The 21,822-nt window shown below is 47.1% G+C and overlaps 1 protein-coding gene across 2 annotated transcripts in view; it reads right to left on the bottom strand.

Moving 5' to 3' along the window:
- The window catches only part of MYRIP (myosin VIIA and Rab interacting protein), an 835,957-nt gene that overhangs the window by 256,824 nt on the left and 557,311 nt on the right, over positions 1–21,822 (bottom strand). For both annotated transcript variants that reach the window (XM_063922392.1, XM_063922393.1), the window contains exon 4: positions 7,989–8,125. In XM_063922392.1, coding sequence (XP_063778462.1) covers positions 7,989–8,125 — 137 coding nt within the window. The remainder of the gene's footprint in view (positions 1–7,988; positions 8,126–21,822) is intronic.

The raw sequence follows: 21,822 nt of genomic DNA, 5'->3' as shown, positions 1-21,822 counted from the left end.
CTCTAGCTGCATTGGAGGCCCTTCTGGTCCTAGATCGAAATCTGGAGGACCGAAAGGACTGAGTAGACGGTCCCGGATAGGTAAGTTTAGCAGGCGGAGCTCCCGAAGAGAGAAACGTGGATTTTCCGGCAGTAGCTTTGGAATTCCATGCGTCCAATTCACCTCCAAAGAGCCATTCACCTGTGAAGGGAAGAGATTCCACATTACGTTTGGAGTCAGCATCAGCAATCCACTGACTCAACCATATGGCTCTGCGTGCAGACACAGCCATAGCTGCGGTCCTAGCATTAATATTGCCAATCTCTTTAAGGGAGTCACAGAGCATTCTTGCCATGTCCTGAATGTGATTCAGGAAAGTAACAATATTAACTAAGGTCATATCACCCGAAAGTCCTTCCTTAATTTGATTAGCCCAGGAATGAATTGCAGGTGTCATCCAGCAACCTGCAATGACCTGTTCTATCTGCCGGGTCCTTTACCGTAAAGGAGCCCAGAGCAGGGAATACCGCCTTTTTAGAAAGGCGAGAGACTGAGACGTCTACTGCTGGAGACTCCTCCCAGAATTTCCTGCCTTCAGGGCAAAGGGGAATGCATGCAGAAACCGTTTTGCCACCTGATAATTCTTATCTGGAGTCTTCCAGGCTTGGAATCAGGAAATGTGACTGTCAGTTTGTCTTGTGGGAGGAAAAATTACTGCTGAGTAGCAGCATCCTCCAGGGGGAGCTTTAACACAACCCTAGTAGCCAATATGAGGGATTCAATACCCTATGTAGGGGTGGAATCCCCACTAATGAGGTCCACATCATCCCCATCATTCTGTATATCATTATCAGTATCTGATATGAGTGCAGGTAGAACACGTTTTTGTGCACCTGTAGCAGACAAGGAGGGGGGGGGGGGATGAAGAGCAGCTAGACTTGCCACTAGGGAAGACAATCCCAGGCCATTTTTTAAATCCCGGGTATCGGGATTAAAAAATGGGCAATCCCGGGATTCCCAGGATACTCGGGATTGGCTTTTAGCTAGGTGTCCGCCCCCTCGCCCCATCCCGCCCCGCCCAGCATATATAACTTGCCATATACCGAGGCGGGCGGGTAGGGAACAACCTCTGATCGCTGCTGGCGGCTCCCAGCAGCGTCTGACAGCGCAGCGTGACCTCTCACGCTGCGCTGGGGAACAAGAAGGAGGAAGTCGGGCAGCGTCTGAGCGTCTTGTGGACGCTCAACGCTGATCCCTCAATCCCCGGGATTGGAGCTTCCAATCCCGGGATTGAATCCCGGCCATTTTTGGCCCTAAATCCCAGGATCCTGCCGATCCCGATCCCAGGATTGGCCACCATACTTGTCACTGCTTGTTGCAGTTCCTGAGTCTTATTTGCATTTGCAGTGAGCTGAGATGACATATCAGACATATTTTTGATAGCCCCCTACCAGGAAGGCTCTGGACTCTCCTCCACATTGAAATCAGCATTCTGAGATGGCTGACTCACTGCTCACATGATATTGAGCCAGATGAACTAGGAGAGAATCTAGCATTACATACACTGCATGACTTCTGTTTTACCATTGTGAAACAGAAAAAAGGAGATTTATGGTAAGAACTTACCTTTGTTAAATATCTTTCTGAGAGGTACACTGGGTTCCACAGGGATAACATTGGGGTGTAGAGTTGGATCTTGATCCGAGGCACCAACAGGCTAAAAGCTTTGACTTTTACCAGGATGCTTAGCGCCGCCACCTATATATTCCCGCCTCCAGGCACTGGAGCTCAGTTTTGTTAACCAGTCCAATGCAGTAGCAGGTAAGAGAGACGACAACAGTTAGTAGCCAAATACACTACATTCTAACGACAGGAGAAGGTACCAGCGGCTAATGCCATACAAACCCAAAGAAGCTAAGTGCGTCAGGGTGGGCGCCCTGTGGTACCCAGTTTACCTCGCAGAAAGAGATTTAACAAAGGTAACGTCTTACCATAAATCTACTTTTCTGCAGCGGGGTACACTGGGGTTCCACAGGGATAACATCGGGGATATCCTAAAGCAGGTCCTCATGGGAGGAGATGCACTGTAGTGGGCACAAGAACTCGGCGTCCAAAGGAGGCATAAGTATCGAAGGCATAGAACCTTATGAACGTGTTCACTGAGGACCACGTAGCTGCCTTGCACAATTGTTCAAGGGTCGCTCCACGGCGGGCTGCCCAAAAAGGTCCAAGAGACTGAGTAGAATGGGCTTTGATGGTAGCAGGAGCTGAAAGGCCAGCCTGTACATAAGCATGTGCAATCACCATTCTAATCCATCTGGCCAAGGTCTGCTTATTAGCAGGCCAGCCACGTTTGTGAAAACCAAAAAGGACAAAGAGGGAATCAGATTTCGTAAGAGAAGCTGTTCTCTTCACATAAATACGGAGAGCCCGTACCACGTCCAAAGACCGCTCTTTGGAGTACAAACCTGGAGAGATAAATGCCGGAAACCACAATCTCCTGGTTAAGGTGGAAAGACGACACCACCTTAGGCAAATAACCAGGGCAGGTTCTAATAACCGCCCAGTCACGGTGAAAAATAAGAAAGGGTGACCGACAGGACAAGACACCCAAGTCTGAAACCTGTCTAGCAGAGGCAATAGCCAGCAAGAACAAGACCTTAAGAGTAAGCCACTTAAGGTCCACAGACTCAATAGGTTCAAACGGAGACTCTTGTAAGGCGTCCAGAACAACCGACAAATCCCAAGGAGCCACAGGCGGGACAATTTTTCTCTGAAACCATATCGACAAGGCAGAAATATGAACCTTGAGGGAGGCCAGACGAAGGCCTAAGTCCGGGCCCTGTTGCAGGAAAGCCAAAAGTTTGGCAGTACTGAACTTGTATGCGTCATAATGGTTAGTCGCACGCCAGGCGAACTTATAATTCCAGACCCTATGATAAATCTGAGCAGACGCCGGCTTACGGGCCTTTAACATAGTTTGAATGACCGCCTCAGAAAATCCTTTGGCCCTCAGTACGGAAGCTTCAAGAGCCACGCCGTCAAAGCCAGCCAGTCCAAATCCTAGTAGACACAAGGGCCCTGAACGAGGAGGTCTGGGCGTTGTGGAAGTAGAAGAGGACGCTCCATCGAGAGACCCTGCAGGTCTGAGAACCAATGCCATCTGGGCCACGCTGGAAAGATTAGAAGTAGTAATCCTCCTTCTTGCTTGAACTTCCTTACCACCCTGGCCAAAAGTGACACCGGAGGGAACACGTACGGAAGCCGAAAGTTTCATGGAATTGCCAGTACATCCACGAACGCTGCTTGAGGATCCCTTGTCTTTCCTCCGAAGACCGGAACCTTGTGATTGTGTCGAGACGCCATTAGGTCTACATCTGGTAGGCCCCACTTGTCAACTAGGAGTTGAAAGACTTCTGGATGAAGACTCCACCCTCCGGTGTTTACGTCCTGACAACAGAGGAAGTCCGCTTCCCAGTTGAGGACTCCCGAAATGAACACTGCCGATATGGCTGGCAGATGGCGTTCCGCCCAACAAAGGATTTTTGACACTTTTATCATTGCCATGCGGCTTCGAGTGCCGCCTTGATGATTTATGTACGCCACCGTGGTGGCATTGTCTGACTGTACTTGAACAGGCCTGTTCTGTACCAGAGGCAGGGCTAGAGTCAACGCATTAAACACTGCCCGCAATTCTAGAATGTTTATTGGGAGGAGAGATTCCTCCCTGGTCCACCGACCCTGAAGAGAGTGTTGCTCCAACACCGCGTCCCAGCCCAGCAGACTGGCATCCGTCCTCAGTAGGACCCAGTTGGAGATCCAGAAGGGACGACCCCTGCTCAATTGCTGGTCCTGTAGCCACCAGCTTAGTGACAGGCGGACCCCCGGAGTCTAGGAGACCATGTGAGTTCTAATCCGGTGAGGCAGGCCATCCCACTTGGAGAGTATCAACTTCTGCAGAGGGCGGGAATAAAATTGAGCATACTCCACCATGTCAAAAGCCGACACCATGAGGCCTAGTACTTGCATCGCCGAGTGTATCGACACACGTGGGCGAGTGAGGAAGCATCTTATCTTGTCCTAAAGTTTCAGGACCTTCTCCTGAGACAAAAACAACCGCTGATTGTGGGTGTCCAATAGTGCTCCCAGGTGCACCATACTCTGAGCAGGGACCAGGGAAGATTTCTTCCAGTTGATGAGCCACCCGTGGGCTTTCAGGAATTGGACCGTCAGTTCCAGATGACAGAGGAGAACCTCTGGAGAGTTCGCCAGGATTAACAAGTCATCCAGATACGGCAGGATCCTGATACCCTGACGGCGGAGTAGAGCCGTCATGACCTCCATGACCTTGGTGAACATTCTTGGAGCAGTGGTCAGACCAAAAAGGTAAGGCCTGGAATTGAAAATGGAGGCTGCCAATAGCAAACCGCAGGTATTGCTGATGCGACACTGCAATAGGTATATGCAGGTAAGCATCCTGTATATCCAGGGATATCATATAGTCCTTGGACTCCAAAGCCAGAACAATAGAGCGAAGAGTTTCCATACGGAATTTGGAAACTTTCACAAACTTGTTCAAAGACTTGAGGTTGAAAATCGGCCGGGAATATCCATTCAGCTCCGGAACTAGGAACAGCGTTGAATAGTACCCCCTTCCTCTCTGAGTCAGAGGCACCGGCACTATCACTCCCATGTCCAGGAGGGATTACACCACCAGATGGAGAGTTTTTGCTTTCACCGGATCCGTAGGGACGTTTGTCAAGCAAAAGTGGCGATGGGGACGTTTCTTGAAAGAGATGGCATATCCGTGAGCGACAACTTCACTTACCCAGGTGTCTGCAGTGGTCTGTGACCATACCTGAGCGAACCGTAGAAGTCTGCATCCCACCCTGGGATCCCCAAGAGGGAGGCCCGGCTCGTCATGCGGCAGGCTTGTCTGTTTTGGAAGCAGGCTGATGGGCAGCCCAGGCACGTTTAGGTTTGGGCTTAGTGGGTTTGGAAGTGCGAGCTTGTTTCGGGTACGCCTGACCCTTTGCTTTACCTGGAGGTCGAAAGGAACGAAAGTAAGTATTCTTAGCCTTCAGGGCCGAAGGTGTAGTACTAGGTAGACATGCTGACTTAGCCGATGCTAAGTCAACAACAATCTTATTGAGGTCTTCCCCAAAAAGTATGTTTCCCTTAAAAGGGATAACCTCCAATGAGAGGCTGTAATAATGTATGAAAGATACTGTCTAACATTATCAGGAAAATTAGACGGTAGTTCTGCTTCAACTTCCTGAACCCAGGCCTCAATAGCTTTAGCAGCCCAAGAGGCCGCAATAGTAGGCCTGTGCACAGCTCCAGCAAGAGTGTAAATAGACTTCAAGCAACCCTCCACACGCTTATCCATCAGTTCCTGCAGAGAGGTGACGGTAGTGACAGGCAGAGCAGAGGACACCACCAGACGCGTGACTTGTGAGTCAGCCGGCGGCGGTGTTTCCCAGTTTTTACTTACCTCTGCAGTAAGGGGATAACGAGCTAGCATCTTTTTAGACAGGGAGAATTTCTTTCCTGGAGACTCCCAGGATTCCTGACGTATGTCAACTAAGTGGTCAGAGTGGGGCAAAATCAATTTATTAACCTTCTGACGCTTGAACTTATCTGGTTTCTTAGAGGTAGCTGGAGGATCTTCGTCATCATCAATTTGAAGAATCAGCCTGATAGCCTCCAAGAGGTCAGGAACATCCACTAGTGTCATAGGTTCCCCATCAGAAGCATCTGCATCAGTGTCTGAGGGGTCAGTATATGTGCCATCTTCATCAGATGAAGTATTGGAAACGTGTGGATTGTGAGGAAGTAATAGCCCGCTTAGATGATCCCTTGGTCTTAGGCGGGCGAGGGTTAGGATTTTGCTTAGCCAAAGACTGATTTAATTGCTGTAACTGAGAGGACAGAGTATCTGCCCATGGCGGATTAACTGCAGGGACAATATGTGGCTGTAATGGCACAGGAAAGGGGCGCAAGTCTAGATACCAGCGTAGTCAGTAAATTAGAAAATGTAGCCCACGGCGGGTCATGATTCACCCCCGTTGCTGTAGACTGACTGAGGGGTATAAAAACCCCAGTGCATGAGCCCACAGCTGCAATATTCTCCTCAGAGACATCCATGGCAGTAGCACTGTAGACATCCATGGCAGTAGCACTGCATGTTGCAGGATCAGCCATAGAATTATCACCCTGTTTAGCTGACATAAAATGAAAGCGTAACCATAGGGCAAAACAGTACAAAATAAGCAGACAAAGTACCTGGCAGAGCAGCAGTGGAAACCGGAGCCCTCAGCTTTAAGTACCCGGCAACCAGGGCGCGGGAGTATATAGCAGGGCAGGTGAGGGAGCCGCAGCATGATATGTCAGAATGACATATAGCACTTGTAAGTGCCTATGCTGCGGCCCTTGAAGTCTTCTGTCTTCTGAAAAGCTCTTTTCAAGGCTGCCCAGCGCAGCCTTTCCTGTTAGCTGCCTGCACTGCATGCACCAACTTACAAACTGAGCCCCAGTGCCTGGAGGCGGGGATATAGAGGAGGTGGCGCTAAGCATCCTGGGAACAGTCAAAGCTTTTAGCCTGTTGGTGCCTCGGATCAAGATCAAACTCTACACCCCGATGTAATCCCTGTGGACCCCAGTGTACCCCGCTGCAGAAACAGGTATAATACACATACAACACAGCCAGATATTGATATATTGCAAGCCTGCCCTATTGCATGTGAGAGGAGACACAGGAGAGAGGACCCCAACACACCCGGCGCTGCACAGCCCCAGTGAGGCTGTCAGCGTTTTTATGTGTAAACACAGTGAGACTGTAATACGATAAAATCCCTCAGAGAGATGTTACTGTGCACTAGTATAGCGGCTCTCTCCCTCTTCACCCGGTACCAGCGATCCAGAGACTGTTTGGTGGAGCTGTGGAGGCTGCTGCTGCTATGCATCGGTAGGCGCCAACATGCCACTGAGCCCGCTCTCCTGTAGCTCCGCCCCCCACCATGGCGTCGGAGCTACTTCTGTATATTTATACTGGCCATGTCTTCCAATATGTACAACCTCACATAAATGCTTGGTTTACTATATTTAGCCAATCTCACGCAGGGGCTATAGCGGGTCCCCCCCAGGAGGGACCTGTACGCCACACTTGCACTTTCAGCCACACAGTAAAACCGGGGTACCACCCTAACAGGGCCCCCGGTTGGTACTCACCACCGATGATCACCTTCAGGCAGCATTAGGGGTGTGCGGCATGCTGCGGCTGCGACAGCCAAGGCGCCATGCCCCACTGAGCAAACAGTCACTCAGGACGGTGGTCCTGCAGCGGGGAAGCGGCTCTGCCCATCAAGAGGCCAGTGACCGTCCCCCCCTAACTCCCACGGTGCAGGTATGCTGGACTTTTAAAAATAATTTGAACAAAAACTCTGGAGCTTGCAGAGTGTGCATCCTCTCCTGAGGGCATTTTTTTCTAAACAGAGCTGTAGGATGAGGCATAGAGGGTAGGAGCTAGCACACCCAGTTGAAGAAATTGAAAGTGCACTGGCTCCTTTGGATCCGGCTATACCCCATCGTACTAATCTGTCCCCAATATCCCTTATAGATGCTAGAGAAACATACATATATACCAGGGCTGGCCAAACCGGTCCTTGAGATCTTCACACATGTGGTGCATTCATGCCACAGGTGGTCTGGAAAACATTAACTGTTGGTAGATCTCGAGAACTGGTTTGTCCACTCTACACAGATATGGCCCTTGTAAGGAAGTCAACTCATGATTGCTGGAAGGCAGTAGTGCTAACCATTATGCCATAGTACTGTAGAACTTGTCAGTATGAGTAATATATTGTAGGCAGAAGAAGGGTAAACATCTTAATCGTAAGGAGGTATGTCAGAAAATAAGAGCTAGAGAGTGATTATGGAATGGAAGGAAGTCAGCCGATGATGATCAAAATCAATGTGTATTACAGATACCAGGAATACTGCTACCATACCTGCGATTTCTGCACATGCTCCACTCTCCAGCCTGTGTTTTCTGTACAAGTTCTTCAGCACTTTGGCACTGCCAAAACGTTTAAAGCGACTCTTCACATTATTGTAATACCATTCCAAAGACTGCGTCCTTAACAGCCTGTGAACAAAACAGTTACATAATGTCAAACACAACAGATACATTTCAATGTTTATTTTATTTCAGTGTTAAATTCAGAAATTAAATAGCATTTGTGTATTAAAATGTGCAGATGTGTAATTTCATTTGTATCCTACACACCTTTATTTTCACAACTTCCTACTAACATATAGCAGGTCTAAAGCAGCAAACCATGGCAAAAAATTAGGTGTGTGTTTTTTGGCTTGTTTTGAACATAAATCATTGTGACAGGTATAAAAAGTACTTGGTAATTCCGAAGAACAAAAACTAAAAATAAGGCAAAAACAATAGTAAAACAAATATTTAGATCATTGAAACAAAACTAAAATAAACACAAGACTGTTTGAAACAAGTTTAAACTAAAAATGATGCTCATAAAAAATAATTACAAAGCCATTACATCAAACGTATGCAGATCAAAATTATTGATTTATATAACCTACTCCAATAATTTTCAAATGAAAACAATGCAATAAATATAAAACAATCATAGTACTTCGTAGTAATCATAGGCTTTGCTGATCTCACACACAAAAAAAAATAACAATAACTTAAAAATGTATTATTTAATTACTGTACGTATATTAATCAATCAATCAATCAATCAATCAATCATTCAGTCAAATATTTTCAATAAATATCTACATGGGGACATTATCTAAAATGAGCCAGTAACCAAATAGTCACAGGTGTATGACATTTGGGGTTAACAACCTTTAATTTTCAGATACGCATACAGGGGCATGGCTAAAACCACAGTGGGGTTACAGTTTTGTAGATATTTGTAAGATTTTTGGCTATTATCTAACAAATCTAATTAAGAGCCCTGTTATGCCCCTTTATTTGCTTTGGTGCCGCCTGATGTCTCTATATGCTAGCCCAGAACTCTTTGATGCTCATTTATATGCCACAGAGCCACCTTATGCCTATATATATATGCCTCATACCCCCCTTATGTCTATTTATATACCTCATGCCCTTGTAAATGTAGATGTCTTAAGGTATTAATTTATGAAATGAGTACAGGGAAAAATTATGTTGCCAATACCATTACACGTTAGTACCTAAACAGCTGTAACTCCATTTCACACAACAAAACATTTTGACATATAGATTGTTATGAACACTCCAGAAGTAGATATGGCGTTTTAAGTTAGCGACAGAGGGTTCCATTTAACAGTGAATCTAATTCCTGGAAAATATTTAATTTAGTACCACTGTGATACTTATGAAAATGCTGCCAGTAGTTGTCTTCCTCCTCTGTGGTTTCCTGTGGTAGTCTTATGGCGACGACAGGTTGATGACCAATGCACCTGCATGACAGCCGTCTTTGCATGTTTTTTATGCTTCAATCCAACATGGACTCAGCAATGCCTGGATGACTTAGCTGAAGTCAGAAAGGCTTTGCTGTTACCGGCAAAAGGGACTGTACCGCTAAAACCGTCTATAGATGGTGTAAGCGGTAAAGTCATAAACAAAGCTTACCGCTGTTTGCCAAGACCTAAATGGATGTTATCCCTTTAGTGAGTACAACAGTTCTTATCAATTGTTCTTAAGTGGAACCCATAATGATAGTGATCAAAGGGGCAGATGTATTAACCTGGAGAAGGCATAAGGAAGTGATAAACCAGTGATATGTGTAAGGTGCTAAAGGCACCAGCCAATCAGATCCTAACTGTTAATTTACATATTGGAACTGATTGGCTGGTGTGTTTATCACCTTGCACATATCACTGGTTTATCACTTCCTTATGCCTCCTCCAGGTTAATACATCTGCCCCATAGTTCCTAAATGGGCTGTTGCTACAGCAACTACAGTAAACTCTGAATGTCAATGTCAGAAAACAGAGAACAAAAGACAATAGCAAAATATCATTAATTAGATCATATTAGGGACAAGGACAAAATCCTTCTTAAACTAAGTAATAAGATTTATATTGTGACTTATTTAATACTATATAGTACTATTATAGTTAAATGTGTTTAAGTAAACCCACATAGGATTTGATTATGCTGACTGTTGAGTGACATGGGGACAGTAAGATTGTAACTACTCTAGTATCCATAAAAGCATTGGTAGAATGCAGTAAACTTTAAAATATGCAACACAATAGTAGTAGTGGTAATAATAATAATAATAATAGTTATAACAATAATAAGAATAATAAAAATAAGTTGTAATGGATTTAGGAGGGTATCCAATTATCCGCTGTAATTTATCGCGGATAATGGATTTACCCGGGGTCTATGCAATTAACCCCCGATGCTGGCACTTATTGGGGATTTTGCAAAGCATAATACGTGATAACAGTCCAGTATTTCCACGATAAAACATTGGTCCGGATACTTATCCGGTCCGGATACATGTGTTATTACCTGAAAATGGGACATTTTTTGGATAGCCCGATAATGACCATTGGTCAAAAATCTAGCTATCAGTCCATTTTTATCGGTATAAAAAAGAGTGCTACTAACTGGATACCCCCTTTAAAGTGTTTATGTAGCATGATACATTTTAATTTTAAATTTAATATAAAGGTATTGTATAAGAATATATTTTATAGTATTCAGAAAAAAAAATACATGGAATATATTATTTAGAAAAATGAAAAAAAGAAAGAAAGAAAAGAAAATAACTACCATTTAAATGCATTGTATATAAATATGCTGATCACTTCCAACACAAACATTTAGAAATGTAGCAGGAAAGTGCCTCTCAATATCCAGACGGCTATGACCATTTACTGCACATACAGTAATTACCATCCTCACCCTCTACATGTCACAAATGTGATGTAATGATTAATTTTCCTTTACATGGTGGTGCATTGGTTTTTTCCCTCTTAATTAGACAATACACAGTGTGAATCATTAGTGAATTCATGCATACAATAGATTCAGCAAGTGAAAGGTCGTTAGGGCCATCAGTCTGGGTGAATATTATCATGTTTTGCCTGGATTGTAACTCATCCAATTAGGCAGAGTAATTGGTCTGAATTTAAATTGCTATTACATTTGTTGTTGGGAAATTGCCTGTTAACTACCAAAGAAAACAGTTATAGTTAAGCTTTAGGTAATAATATGTATTTAGCACGTGAGCTGTAAATTTGTTAAGAAAACACTTGAGATTGGAGTCTCAAGAGAATCCTTGCTCTGATTGGTAAGAGCACAGATGTTCCCATGCTCTAACCAATCAGAGCTCTTCCACCCATTCCTTTGGTGTTCAACAGAAGTGAAATGTAATTTGTGATGGGGCCTATTAGGGATAGCAGTGTGCGGCATGTGTACAGTATAATTTTTTGCATCAAATTCCTGGGATGCCTGCATGGAATGAAAAGGACCCTTACCCTCTACATATGGAGTGATTAATAAAGTATTAATTGAGCATGTGTGGGGGCAGTGTTTATTTAATAAAGGAATTTGTCACAATATTTTTTTCACATGTGCACTACAGGTTTCAGTGGGCCCTGAATGCAAGGGCATGTTGGCACTTGTAATAGTCCAAGTGCCAGCATGGTCTGGTAGCCATTTAAATTGGCTATGCCATTGTGGACCTGTGCAACAACAGTGAACAAATAAGAATTTACTCACCGGTAATTCTATTTCTCGTAGTCCGTAGTGGATGCTGGGAACTCCGTAAGGACCATGGGGAATAGACGGGCTCCGCAGGAGACTGGGCACTCTAAAGAAAAGATTAGGTACTATCTGGTGTGCACTGGCTCCTCCCTCTATGCCCCTCCTCCAGACCTCAGTTAGGGAAACTGTGCCCAGAAGAGCTGACATTACAAGGAAAGGAAATTTGAATCCAGGGTAAGACTCATACCAGCCACACCAATCACACCGTACAACTTGTGATAACCTTACCCAGTTAACAGTATGAACAACAACTGAGCCTCACTCAACGGATGGCTCATAACAATAACCCTTATTTAAGCAATAACTATATACACGTATTGCAGAAAGTCCGCACTTGGGACGGGCGCCCAGCATCCACTACGGACTACGAGAAATAGAATTACCGGTGAGTAAATTCTTATTTTCTCTGACGTCCTAGTGGATGCTGGGAACTCCGTAAGGACCATGGGGATTATACCAAAGCTCCCAAACGGGCGGGAGAGTGTGGATGACTCTGCAGCACCGAATGAGCAAACACAAGGTCCTCCTCAGCCAGGGTATCAAACTTGTAGAACTTTGCAAATGTGTTTGAACCCGACCAAGTAGCCGCTCGGCAAAGCTGTAAAGCCGAGACCCCTCGGGCAGCCGCCCAAGAAGAGCCCACCTTCCTTGTGGAATGGGCTTTTACTGATTTTGGATGCGGCAATCCAGCCGCAGAATGAGCTAGCTGAATCGTGCTACAGATCCAGCGCGCAATAGTTTGCTTTGAAGCAGGAGCACCCAGCTTGTTGGGTGCATGCAGGATAAACAGCGAGTCAGTCTTCCTGACTCCAGCCATTCTGGAAACATATATTTTCAAAGCCCTGACTACGTCCAGTAACTTGGAGTCCTCCAAGTCCTGAGTAGCCGCAGGCACCACAATAGGTTGGTTCAAATGAAACGATGATACCACCTTTGGGAGAAATTGAGGACGAGTCCTCAATTCTGCCCTGTCCACATGGAAGATCAGATATGGGCTTTTACATGACAAAGCCGCCAATTCCGACACACGCCTAGCCGATGCTAAGGCCAACAGCATGACCACTTTCCACGTAAGATACTTTAGTTCCACGGTCCTAAGTGGCTCAAACCAGTGGGATTTCAGGAAATCCAACACAACGTTAAGATCCCTGGGTGCCACTGGTGGCACAAAAGGGGGCTGAATATGCAGCACTCCCTTAACAAACGTCTGAACCTCAGGCAGTGAAGCCAGTTCTTTTTGAAAGAAAATGGATAGGGCCGAAATCTGGACCTTTATGGACCCCAATTTTAGGCCCATAGTCACCCCTGACTGTAGGAAGTGCAGGAAACGACCCAGCTGGAATTCCTCTGTAGGGGCCTTCCTGGCCTCACACCAAGCCACATATTTTCGCCATATACGGTGATAATGCTTTGCTGTCACGTCTTTCCTAGCCTTTATCAGCGTAGGAATAACTTCATCCGGAATGCCTTTTTCCGCTAGGATCCGGCGTTCAACCGACATGCCGTCAAACGCAGCCGCGGTAAGTCTTGGAACAGACAGGGCCCTTGTTGCAGCAGGTCCTGTCTGAGAGGCAGAGGCCATGGGTCCTCTGTGCGCATTTCTTGCAGTTCCGGGTACCAAGTCCTTCTTGGCCAATCCGGAACAATGAGTATTGTTTTTATTCCTCTTTTTCTTACTATTCTCAGTACCTTGGGTATGAGAGGAAGAGGAGGAAACACATATACCGACTGGTACACCCACGGTGTCACTAGGGCGTCCACAGCTATCGCCTGAGGGTCCCTTGACCTGGCGCAATATCTTTTTAGCTTTTTGTTGAGGCGGGACGCCATCATGTCCACCTGTGGCAGTTCCTATCGCTTTGCAATCTGTGTGAAGACTTCTTGATGAAGTCCCCACTCTCACGGGTGGAGGTCGTGTCTGCTGAGGAAGTCTGCTTCTCAGTTGTCCACTCCCGGAATGAACACTGCTGACAGTGCTTGCACGTGATTCTCCGCCCACCGAAGAATCTTTGTGGCTTCCGCCATTGCCATCCTGCTTCTTGTGCCGCCCTGGCGGTTTACATGGGCGACCGCCATGATGTTGTTTGACTGAATCAGGACTGGCCGGTTTCGAAGCAGGGGCTCTGCTTGACTCAGGGCGTTCTAAATGGCCCTTAGTTCCAGTATATTTATGTGTAGAGAGGTCTCCAGACTTGACCACAGCCCTTGGAAGTTTCTTCCCTGAGTGACTGCCCCCCATCCTCGGAGGCTTGCATCCGTGGTCACCAGGACCCAGTCCTGTATGCCGAACCTGCGGCCCTCGAGAAGGTGAGCACTCTGCAGCCACCACAGAAGAGACACCCTGGCCCTTGGGGACAGGGTGATCAGCCGATGCATCTGAAGATGCGATCCGGACCACTTGTCCAACAGATCCCACTGAAAGATCCTCGCATGGAACCTGCCGAAGGGAATGGCTTTGCATGAAGCCACCATCTTTCCCAGGACTCGCGTGCAGTGATGCACCGATACCTGTTTTGGTTTCAGGAGGTCCCTGACCAGAGATGCTAATTCCTGGGCCTTCTCCACCGGGAGAAACACCTTCTTCTGTTCTGTGTCCAGAATCATGCCCAGGAAAAGCAGACGCGTCGTAGGAATCAGCTGCGACTTTGGAACATTCAGAATCCAGCCGTGCTGTTGCAACACTTCCTGAGAGAGTGCTACGCTGATCAACAACTGCTCCCTGGACCTCGCCTTTATGAGGAGATCGTCCAAGCACGGGATAATTATAACTCCCTTCTACCGAAGGAGTATCATCATTTCGGCCATTACCTTGGTAAATATTCTCGGTGCCGTGGACAGGCCAAACGGCAACGTCTGGAACTGATAATGACAGTCCTGTACCACAAACCTGAGGTACTCCTGGTGAGGTGGGTAAATGGGGACATGCAAGTAAGCCTCTGTGATGTCCAGCGACACCATAAAATCCCCCTCTTCCAGGCTTGCAATAACCGCTCTGAGCGATTCCATTTTGAACTTGAATTTCTTTATATAAGTGTTCAAGGATTTTAAATTCAGAATGGGTCTCACCGAATCGTCCGGTTTCGGTACCACAAACATTGTGGAATAGTAACCCCTTCCCTGTTGAAGGAGGGGGACCCTGATAATCACTTGCTGGAGGTACAGCTTGTGAATTGCCGCCAGTACTACCCCCCTTTCCATGGGGGAAGCTGGCAAGGCTGATTTGAGGTAACGGCGGGGGGGAGTCGTTTCGAATTCCAGCTTGTATCCCTGAGATACAATTTGTATAGCCCAGAGATCCACCTGTGAGCGAACCCACTGGTTGCTGAAGTTTTAGAGACGCGCCCCCACCGCACCTGGCTCCGCCTGTGGAGCCCCAACGTCATGCGGTGGACTTAGTGGAAGCAGGGGAGGACTTTTGTTCCTGGGAACTGGCTGCATGGTGCAGCTTCTTACCTCTACCCCTGCCTCTGGCAAGAAAGGATGCGCCCCTGACCCTCTTGCCTTTCTGGGAACGAAAGGACTGCATTTGATAATACGGTGCTTTCTTAGGCTGTGAGGAAACCTGAGGCAAGAAAATCGACTTTCCAGCTGTCGCTGTAGACACGAGGTCCGACAGACCGTCCCCAAACAATTCCTCACCCTTATAAGGCAAAACCTCCATGTGTTTTTTAGAATCAGCATCTCCTGTCCATTGCCGAGTCCATAAGACCCTCCTGGCAGAAATGGACATAGCATTAATTCTAGAGCCCAGCAGGCAAATGTCCCTCTGAGCATCCCACATATATAAGACGACGTCTTTGATATGGCCCAGGGTTAGCAAAACAGTATCTCTGTCGAGGGAATCTATGTCGTCTAACAGAGTATCTGTCCACGTTGCTACAGCACTACACATCCAGGCTGAAGCAATAGCAGGTCTCAGTAGAGTACCAGAGTGTGTATACACTGACTTTAGGATAGCTTCCTGCTTTCTATCCGCAGGCTCCTTTAGGGCGGCCGTATCCTGAGACGGCAGGGCCACCTTTTTAGATAAGCGTGTCAGCGCCTTGTCCACCCTAGGGGATGCTTCCCAACGTAACCTGTCCGTTGGCGGGAAAGGGTACGCCATCAGTAACCTCTTAGAAATCACTAATTTCTTATCAGGGGAACTCCACGCTTCTTCACACAATTCATTTAATTCATCAGATGGGGGAAAAGTCACTGGCTGCTTTTTCTCCCCAAACATATAAACCCTCTTGGTATTAACAGGGTTAATCTCAGAAATGTGTAATACATCTTTCATTGCAATAATCATGTATCGGATGGCCTTGGTCATTTTAGACTGTAAATGGGCCTCATCATCGTCGACACTGGAGTCGGACTCCATGTCGACATCTGTGTCAACCATCTCAGATAGAGGGCGTTTATGAGCCCCTGACGGTTTCTGAGTCGCCTGGGCAGGCGCGGGCTGAGACCCCGGCTGTCCCAAGGCTGCAGCGTCATCAAACCTTTTATGTAAGGAGTTTACATTGCCATTTAAGACCTTCCACATATCCATCCAATCAGGTGTCGGCCCCGACGGGGGCGACACCACACTTATCTGCCCTTGCTCCGCCTCCACGTAACCTTCCTCATCAAACATGTCGACACAGCCGTACCGACACACCGCACACACACAGGGAATGCTCAGACTGAGGGCAGGACCCCACAAAGTCCTTTGGGGAGACAGAGAGAGAGTATGCCAGCACACAACACAGCGCTATATAACACAGGGATTTTCACTGATAATAAGTGATTTACCCAATAGCTGCTTTATATGTCTTATTTGCGCCTAAATTTATGTGCCCCCCCTCTCTTTTTAACCCGTCTTGTACCTGGATCCTGCAGGGGAGAGCCTGGAGAGCTGCTTCCAGCGGAGCTGTGAAGAGAAAATGGCGCTGGTGTGCTGAGGAAGAAGGCCCCGCCCCCTCAGTGGCGGGCTTCTGTCCCGCTTTCTGTGTAAAAAAATAGCGGGGGTTTTTACATATATACAGTGCCAGACTGTATATATGTATTTTTATGCCAAAAGGTACTTCAATTGCAGCCCAGGGCGCCCCCCCCAGCGCCCTGCACCCTACAGTGACCGGAGTGTGTAAGTGTGCTGGGAGCAATGGCGCACAGCTGCGGTGCTGTGCGCTACCTTAATGAAGACAGGAGTCTTCAGCCGCCGATTTCGTCATCTTCACGCTTCTGTTCTTTTGGCTCTGCGAGGGGGACGGCGGCGCGGCTCCGGGAACGGACGATCGAGGACAGGTGCCTGTGTTCGAACCCTCTGGAGCTACTGGTGTCCAGTAGCCTAAGAAGCACAAGCTAGCTGCAAGCAGGTAGGTTTGCTTCTCTCCCCTTAGTCCCACGTAGCAGTGAGTCTGTTGCCAGCAGAAGTTCACTGAAAATAAAAAACCTAATAAATACTTTCTTTACTAGTAAGCTCAGGAGAGCCCACAAGGAGCACCCAGCTCTGGCCGGGCACAGATTCTAACTGAGGTCTGGAGGAGGGGCATAGAGGGAGGAGCCAGTGCACACCAGATAGTACCTAATCTTTTCTTTAGAGTGCCCAGTCTCCTGCAGAGCCCGTCTATTCCCCATGGTCCTTACGGAGTTCCCAGCATCCACTAGGACGTCAGAGAAATATTTAATAACCTGCACCAGAGCTGTGTGGTTTTTCTTTTTGTGGACCCGATTCTCCTAGGGATTGCAACCCCGTGCTGGCTGGTTTAGGTACGCCAAACTAAATGTACCCCATGCTATAGTGCCACCAGCCTGGGCTGATAAAGTTTAGTGCATGTAAGCTCTCATGGGCAGGGCCCTCCACCATCTTGTTCTTCTATTACACTATCCTTGCTTCCAGTGCTCCTTGCCTCCTTCAATTACTGTGACTTTGAGTAATTACTCTTCATTGGGCACAGTGTTATTGAGTGCCCGCCTTCCCCTCCTTATACTTCACCATCTCATGTCTGTTTATAGAAAGTATCTTAAACGTCACCCCATCCATGTCAATAATACTGTCGTTTCTCGGACATTTGCTTCTTGTGTTCCAAAGTTATATCAGATTACATCTAATGTACTATTGATATGTCCATATTAACTGTTACCGTACCTGTATATAGTACCTGTATATTGTATGGTGCTACACAAACTGTGTGGTGCCTTAAAAATAAATAATTTAATTTATTTATTACCAGTTATTTATATAGCGCACACATATACCGCAGCGCTTTACAGAGAATATTTGGTCATTCACATCAGTCCCACACTCTATATTTCCCATCACATGTACATGCACACGCATTCACGCTAGGGTTAATTTTGTTGGGAACCAATTAACCTACCAGTATATTTTTGGATTGTGGGAGGAAATCGGAGTACCCAGAGGAAACCCACGCAACTACAGGGAGAATATACAAACTCCGCACAGTTAGGGCCACAGTGGAAATCGAACCCATGACCTCAGTGCTGTGAGGCAGTAACGCTAACCATTACACCATCCGTACTGGCCAAAAATAATAATAAATAATACGATTTTTTTTGTATTTGAAAAATGTAATATCTTTTAAAAATAAGGTGCATCCTCCTGATTCATTCTGGAGCCAATGTGTATATTTGTAAGAATTAGGACAATTTTAAAAGATTTATGAATTTTTAGATTTTTAGATGAGGTCCTAACAGTAGGACTGAGATTAGGGGGTATATTCAATTGACGTCGAAAGCTGCCGTCTGTCGAAAAGACGGCAGTTTTCTACTTTTTTTTAGGTCGGAAGGGGTTCCAACCTATTCAATATATTCGACAAGTCGAGGAATTCGACTTGTCGAAAAGCACGTGGATCGGCAGAATAGCTGCCGATCCACGTGCTTGTGTCGATTTTGGCCCCCTTTTCGACCATCTCAGTCCGAAATAAAAAAATGTCGGATTGAGATGTGGGACCCAGAGGAGGAGGGGGGGGGGGGGGAGGGAGCCGCAGGGAGACGGGGGACAGCCGCGGGCAGACAGGAGAGATCAGCCCTACAGCACAGCGCTGCAGCAGGATGTCTCACAGCCGCGCCGCTCACGGCAGCAACCACCTGGCTCCAGCAAGTGAGGTCACGCATGCTGGAGCCAGGTGGACGCTGCCGTGAGGTCGGGCGGCTGTGTGACATCCTCCTGCAGCGCTACTGTATGGCTGATCTCCTCCGTCTGCCCGCGGCTGTCCCCGCTGGTCTCCCCGCAGCTTCCCCCCCCCCCTCTCCTCCTCTGGGTCCCTCATCTCAATTCGACGTTTTAAAAGTCGAATTGAGATGAGATTTGAATAGGGGTTGTCGGATCCATTCCGACAAATGCATGTCGGAATGGATTCAACCCTAATTGAATAAACCCCTAAGGCTTGATGTAGGTTTGGTCATTTTTACTCGGACCATTTTATAATCATCTGGTGAAACAACTACGTAAAAACAAGGTATTTTCTATCCTTTTCAGAAATAAGGAACCATGGGGTATATTTACTAAGCTCCCGATTTTGACCGAGATGCCGTTTTTTCTTCAAAGTGTCATCTCGGTTAATCTCGGTCATTTACTAAACACTAATCACGGCAGTGATGAGGGCATTCGTAATTTTTTGCAAGTTCAGGTAAAAAATTACGAATGAATACACCATCGGTCAAAACGCGGCTGTTTAAGTATGAATCTCGGTCATTTACTAAGAAGTGCAAAGCCAAAAAAGAACAAACACTGCCGTGAAAAATTACAACTCTTAAAAAAGTGCTAAAAAAAACCAGACCTTTTTTTTTTATTCGTGATTGGATAGGCATGCACGGATCCATGAGATCCGTGCATGTATATCAGTGGGAAGGGGTGGGAAAGTGCTTATTTTTTAAAAAAAAATTGCGTGGGGTCCCCCCTCCTAAGCATAACCAGCCTCGGGCTCTTTGAGCCGATCCTGGTTGCAGAAATATGGGGAAAAAAATGACAGGGGTTCCCCCATATTTAAGCAACCAGCATCGGGCTCTGCGCCTGGTCCTGGTCCCAAAAATACGGGGGACAAAAAGAGTAGGGGTCCCCCGTATTTTTAAAACCAGCACCGGGCTCCACTAGCTGGACAGATAATGCCACAGCCGGGGGTCACTTTTATACAGCGCCCTGCGGCCGTGGCATCAAAAATCCAACTAGTCACCCCTGGCCGGGGTACCCTGGGGGAGTGGGAACCCCTTCAATCAAGGGGTCCCCCCCCCCCAGCCACCCAAGGGCCAGGGGTGAAGCCCGAGGCTGTCCCCCCCCCCATCCAATGGGCTGCGGATGGGAGGGCTGATAGCCTTTGTTGTAAAATAAAAGATATTGTTTTTAGTAGCAGTACTACAAGTCCCAGCAAGCCTCCCCCGCATGCTGGTACTTGGAGAACCACAAGTACCAGCATGCGGCGGAAAAACGGGCCCGCTGGTACCTGTAGTACTACCACTAAAAAAATACCCAAAAAAACACAAGACACACACACCGTGAAAGTATAATTTTATTACATACATACACACATACATACATACTTACCTTATGTTCCCACGCAGGTCGGTCCTCTTCTCCAGTAGAATCCAAGGGGTACCTGTTGAAGAAATTCTACTCACCAGATCCAGTGGTCCAGGCTCCTCGGCAAATCCAGGGATAATCCACGTACTTGAATAAAACAAAAAAACGGTTGCCCGACCACGAACTGAAAGGTGACCCATGTTTGCACATGGGTCACCTTTCCACGAATGCCAGAAACCCACTTTGCCTTCTGGCTAAGTGGGTTTCTTCAGCCAATCAGGGAGTGCCACGTTGTAGCACTCTCCTGATCAGCTGTGTGCTCCTGTCCTCACTGACAGGCGGCACACGGCAGTGTTACAATGTAGCGCCTATGCGCTACATTGTAACCAATGATGGGAACTTTGTGCCCTGCGGTTGACCTAAAGTGACGTCACCGCTGAGCAGAAAGTTCCCAGCATTGGTTACAATGTAGCGCATAGGCGCTACATTGTAACACTGCCGCGTGCTGCCTGTCAGTGAGGACAGGACCACACAGCTGATCAGGAGAGTGCTACAACGTGGCACTCCCTGATTGGCTGAAGAAACCCACTTAGCCAGAAGGCAAAGTGGGTTTCTGGCATTCGTGGAAAGGTGACCCATGTGCAAACATGGGTCACCTTTCAGTTCGTGGTCGGGCAACCGTTTTTTTGTTTTATTCAAGTACGTGGATTATCCCTGGATTTGCCGAGGAGCCTGGACCACTGGATCTGGTGAGTAGAATTTCTTCAACAGGTACCCCTTGGATTCTACTGGAGAAGAGGACCGACCTGCGTGGGAACATAAGGTAAGTATGTATGTATGTGTGTATGTATGTAATAAAATTATACTTTCACGGTGTGTGTGTCTTGTGTTTTTTTGGGTATTTTTTTAGTGGTAGTACTACAGGTACCAGCGGGCCCGTTTTTCCGCCGCATGCTGGTACTTGTGGTTCTCCAAGTACCAGCATGCGGGGGAGGCTTGCTGGGACTTGTAGTACTGCTACTAAAAACAATATCTTTTATTTTACAACAAAGGCTATCAGCCCTCCCATCCGCAGCCCATTGGATGGGGGGGGACAGCCTCGGGCTTCACCCCTGGCCCTTGGGTGGCTGGGGGGGGGGGACCCCTTGATTGAAGGGGTTTCCACTCCCCCAGGGTACCCCGGCCAGGGGTGACTAGTTGGATTTTTGATGCCACGGCCGCAGGGCACTATATAAAAGTGACCCCCGGCTGTGGCATTATCTGTCCAGCTAGTGGAGCCCGGTGCTGGTTTTAAAAATACGGGGGACCCCTACTCTTTTTGTCCCCCGTATTTTTGGGACCAGGACCAGGCGCAGAGCCCGATGCTGGTTGCTTAAATATGGGGGAACCCCTGTCATTTTTTTTCCCATATTTCTGCAACCAGGATCGGCTCAAAGAGCCCGAGGCTGGTTATGCTTAGGAGGGGGGACCCCACGCATTTTTTTGGGGGATTTTACATTGTTTAATTAAAAATAAAAAAATAAAAGAACCCCAGCAC

The sequence above is a fragment of the Pseudophryne corroboree genome, chromosome 5, assembly GCF_028390025.1.
Source record: "Pseudophryne corroboree isolate aPseCor3 chromosome 5, aPseCor3.hap2, whole genome shotgun sequence".
NCBI classification, from domain to species: Eukaryota; Metazoa; Chordata; class Amphibia; order Anura; family Myobatrachidae; genus Pseudophryne; species Pseudophryne corroboree.
The sequence above is the reverse complement of the archived record's forward strand: the minus strand, read 5'-3'. Positions and strand labels throughout refer to the sequence as shown.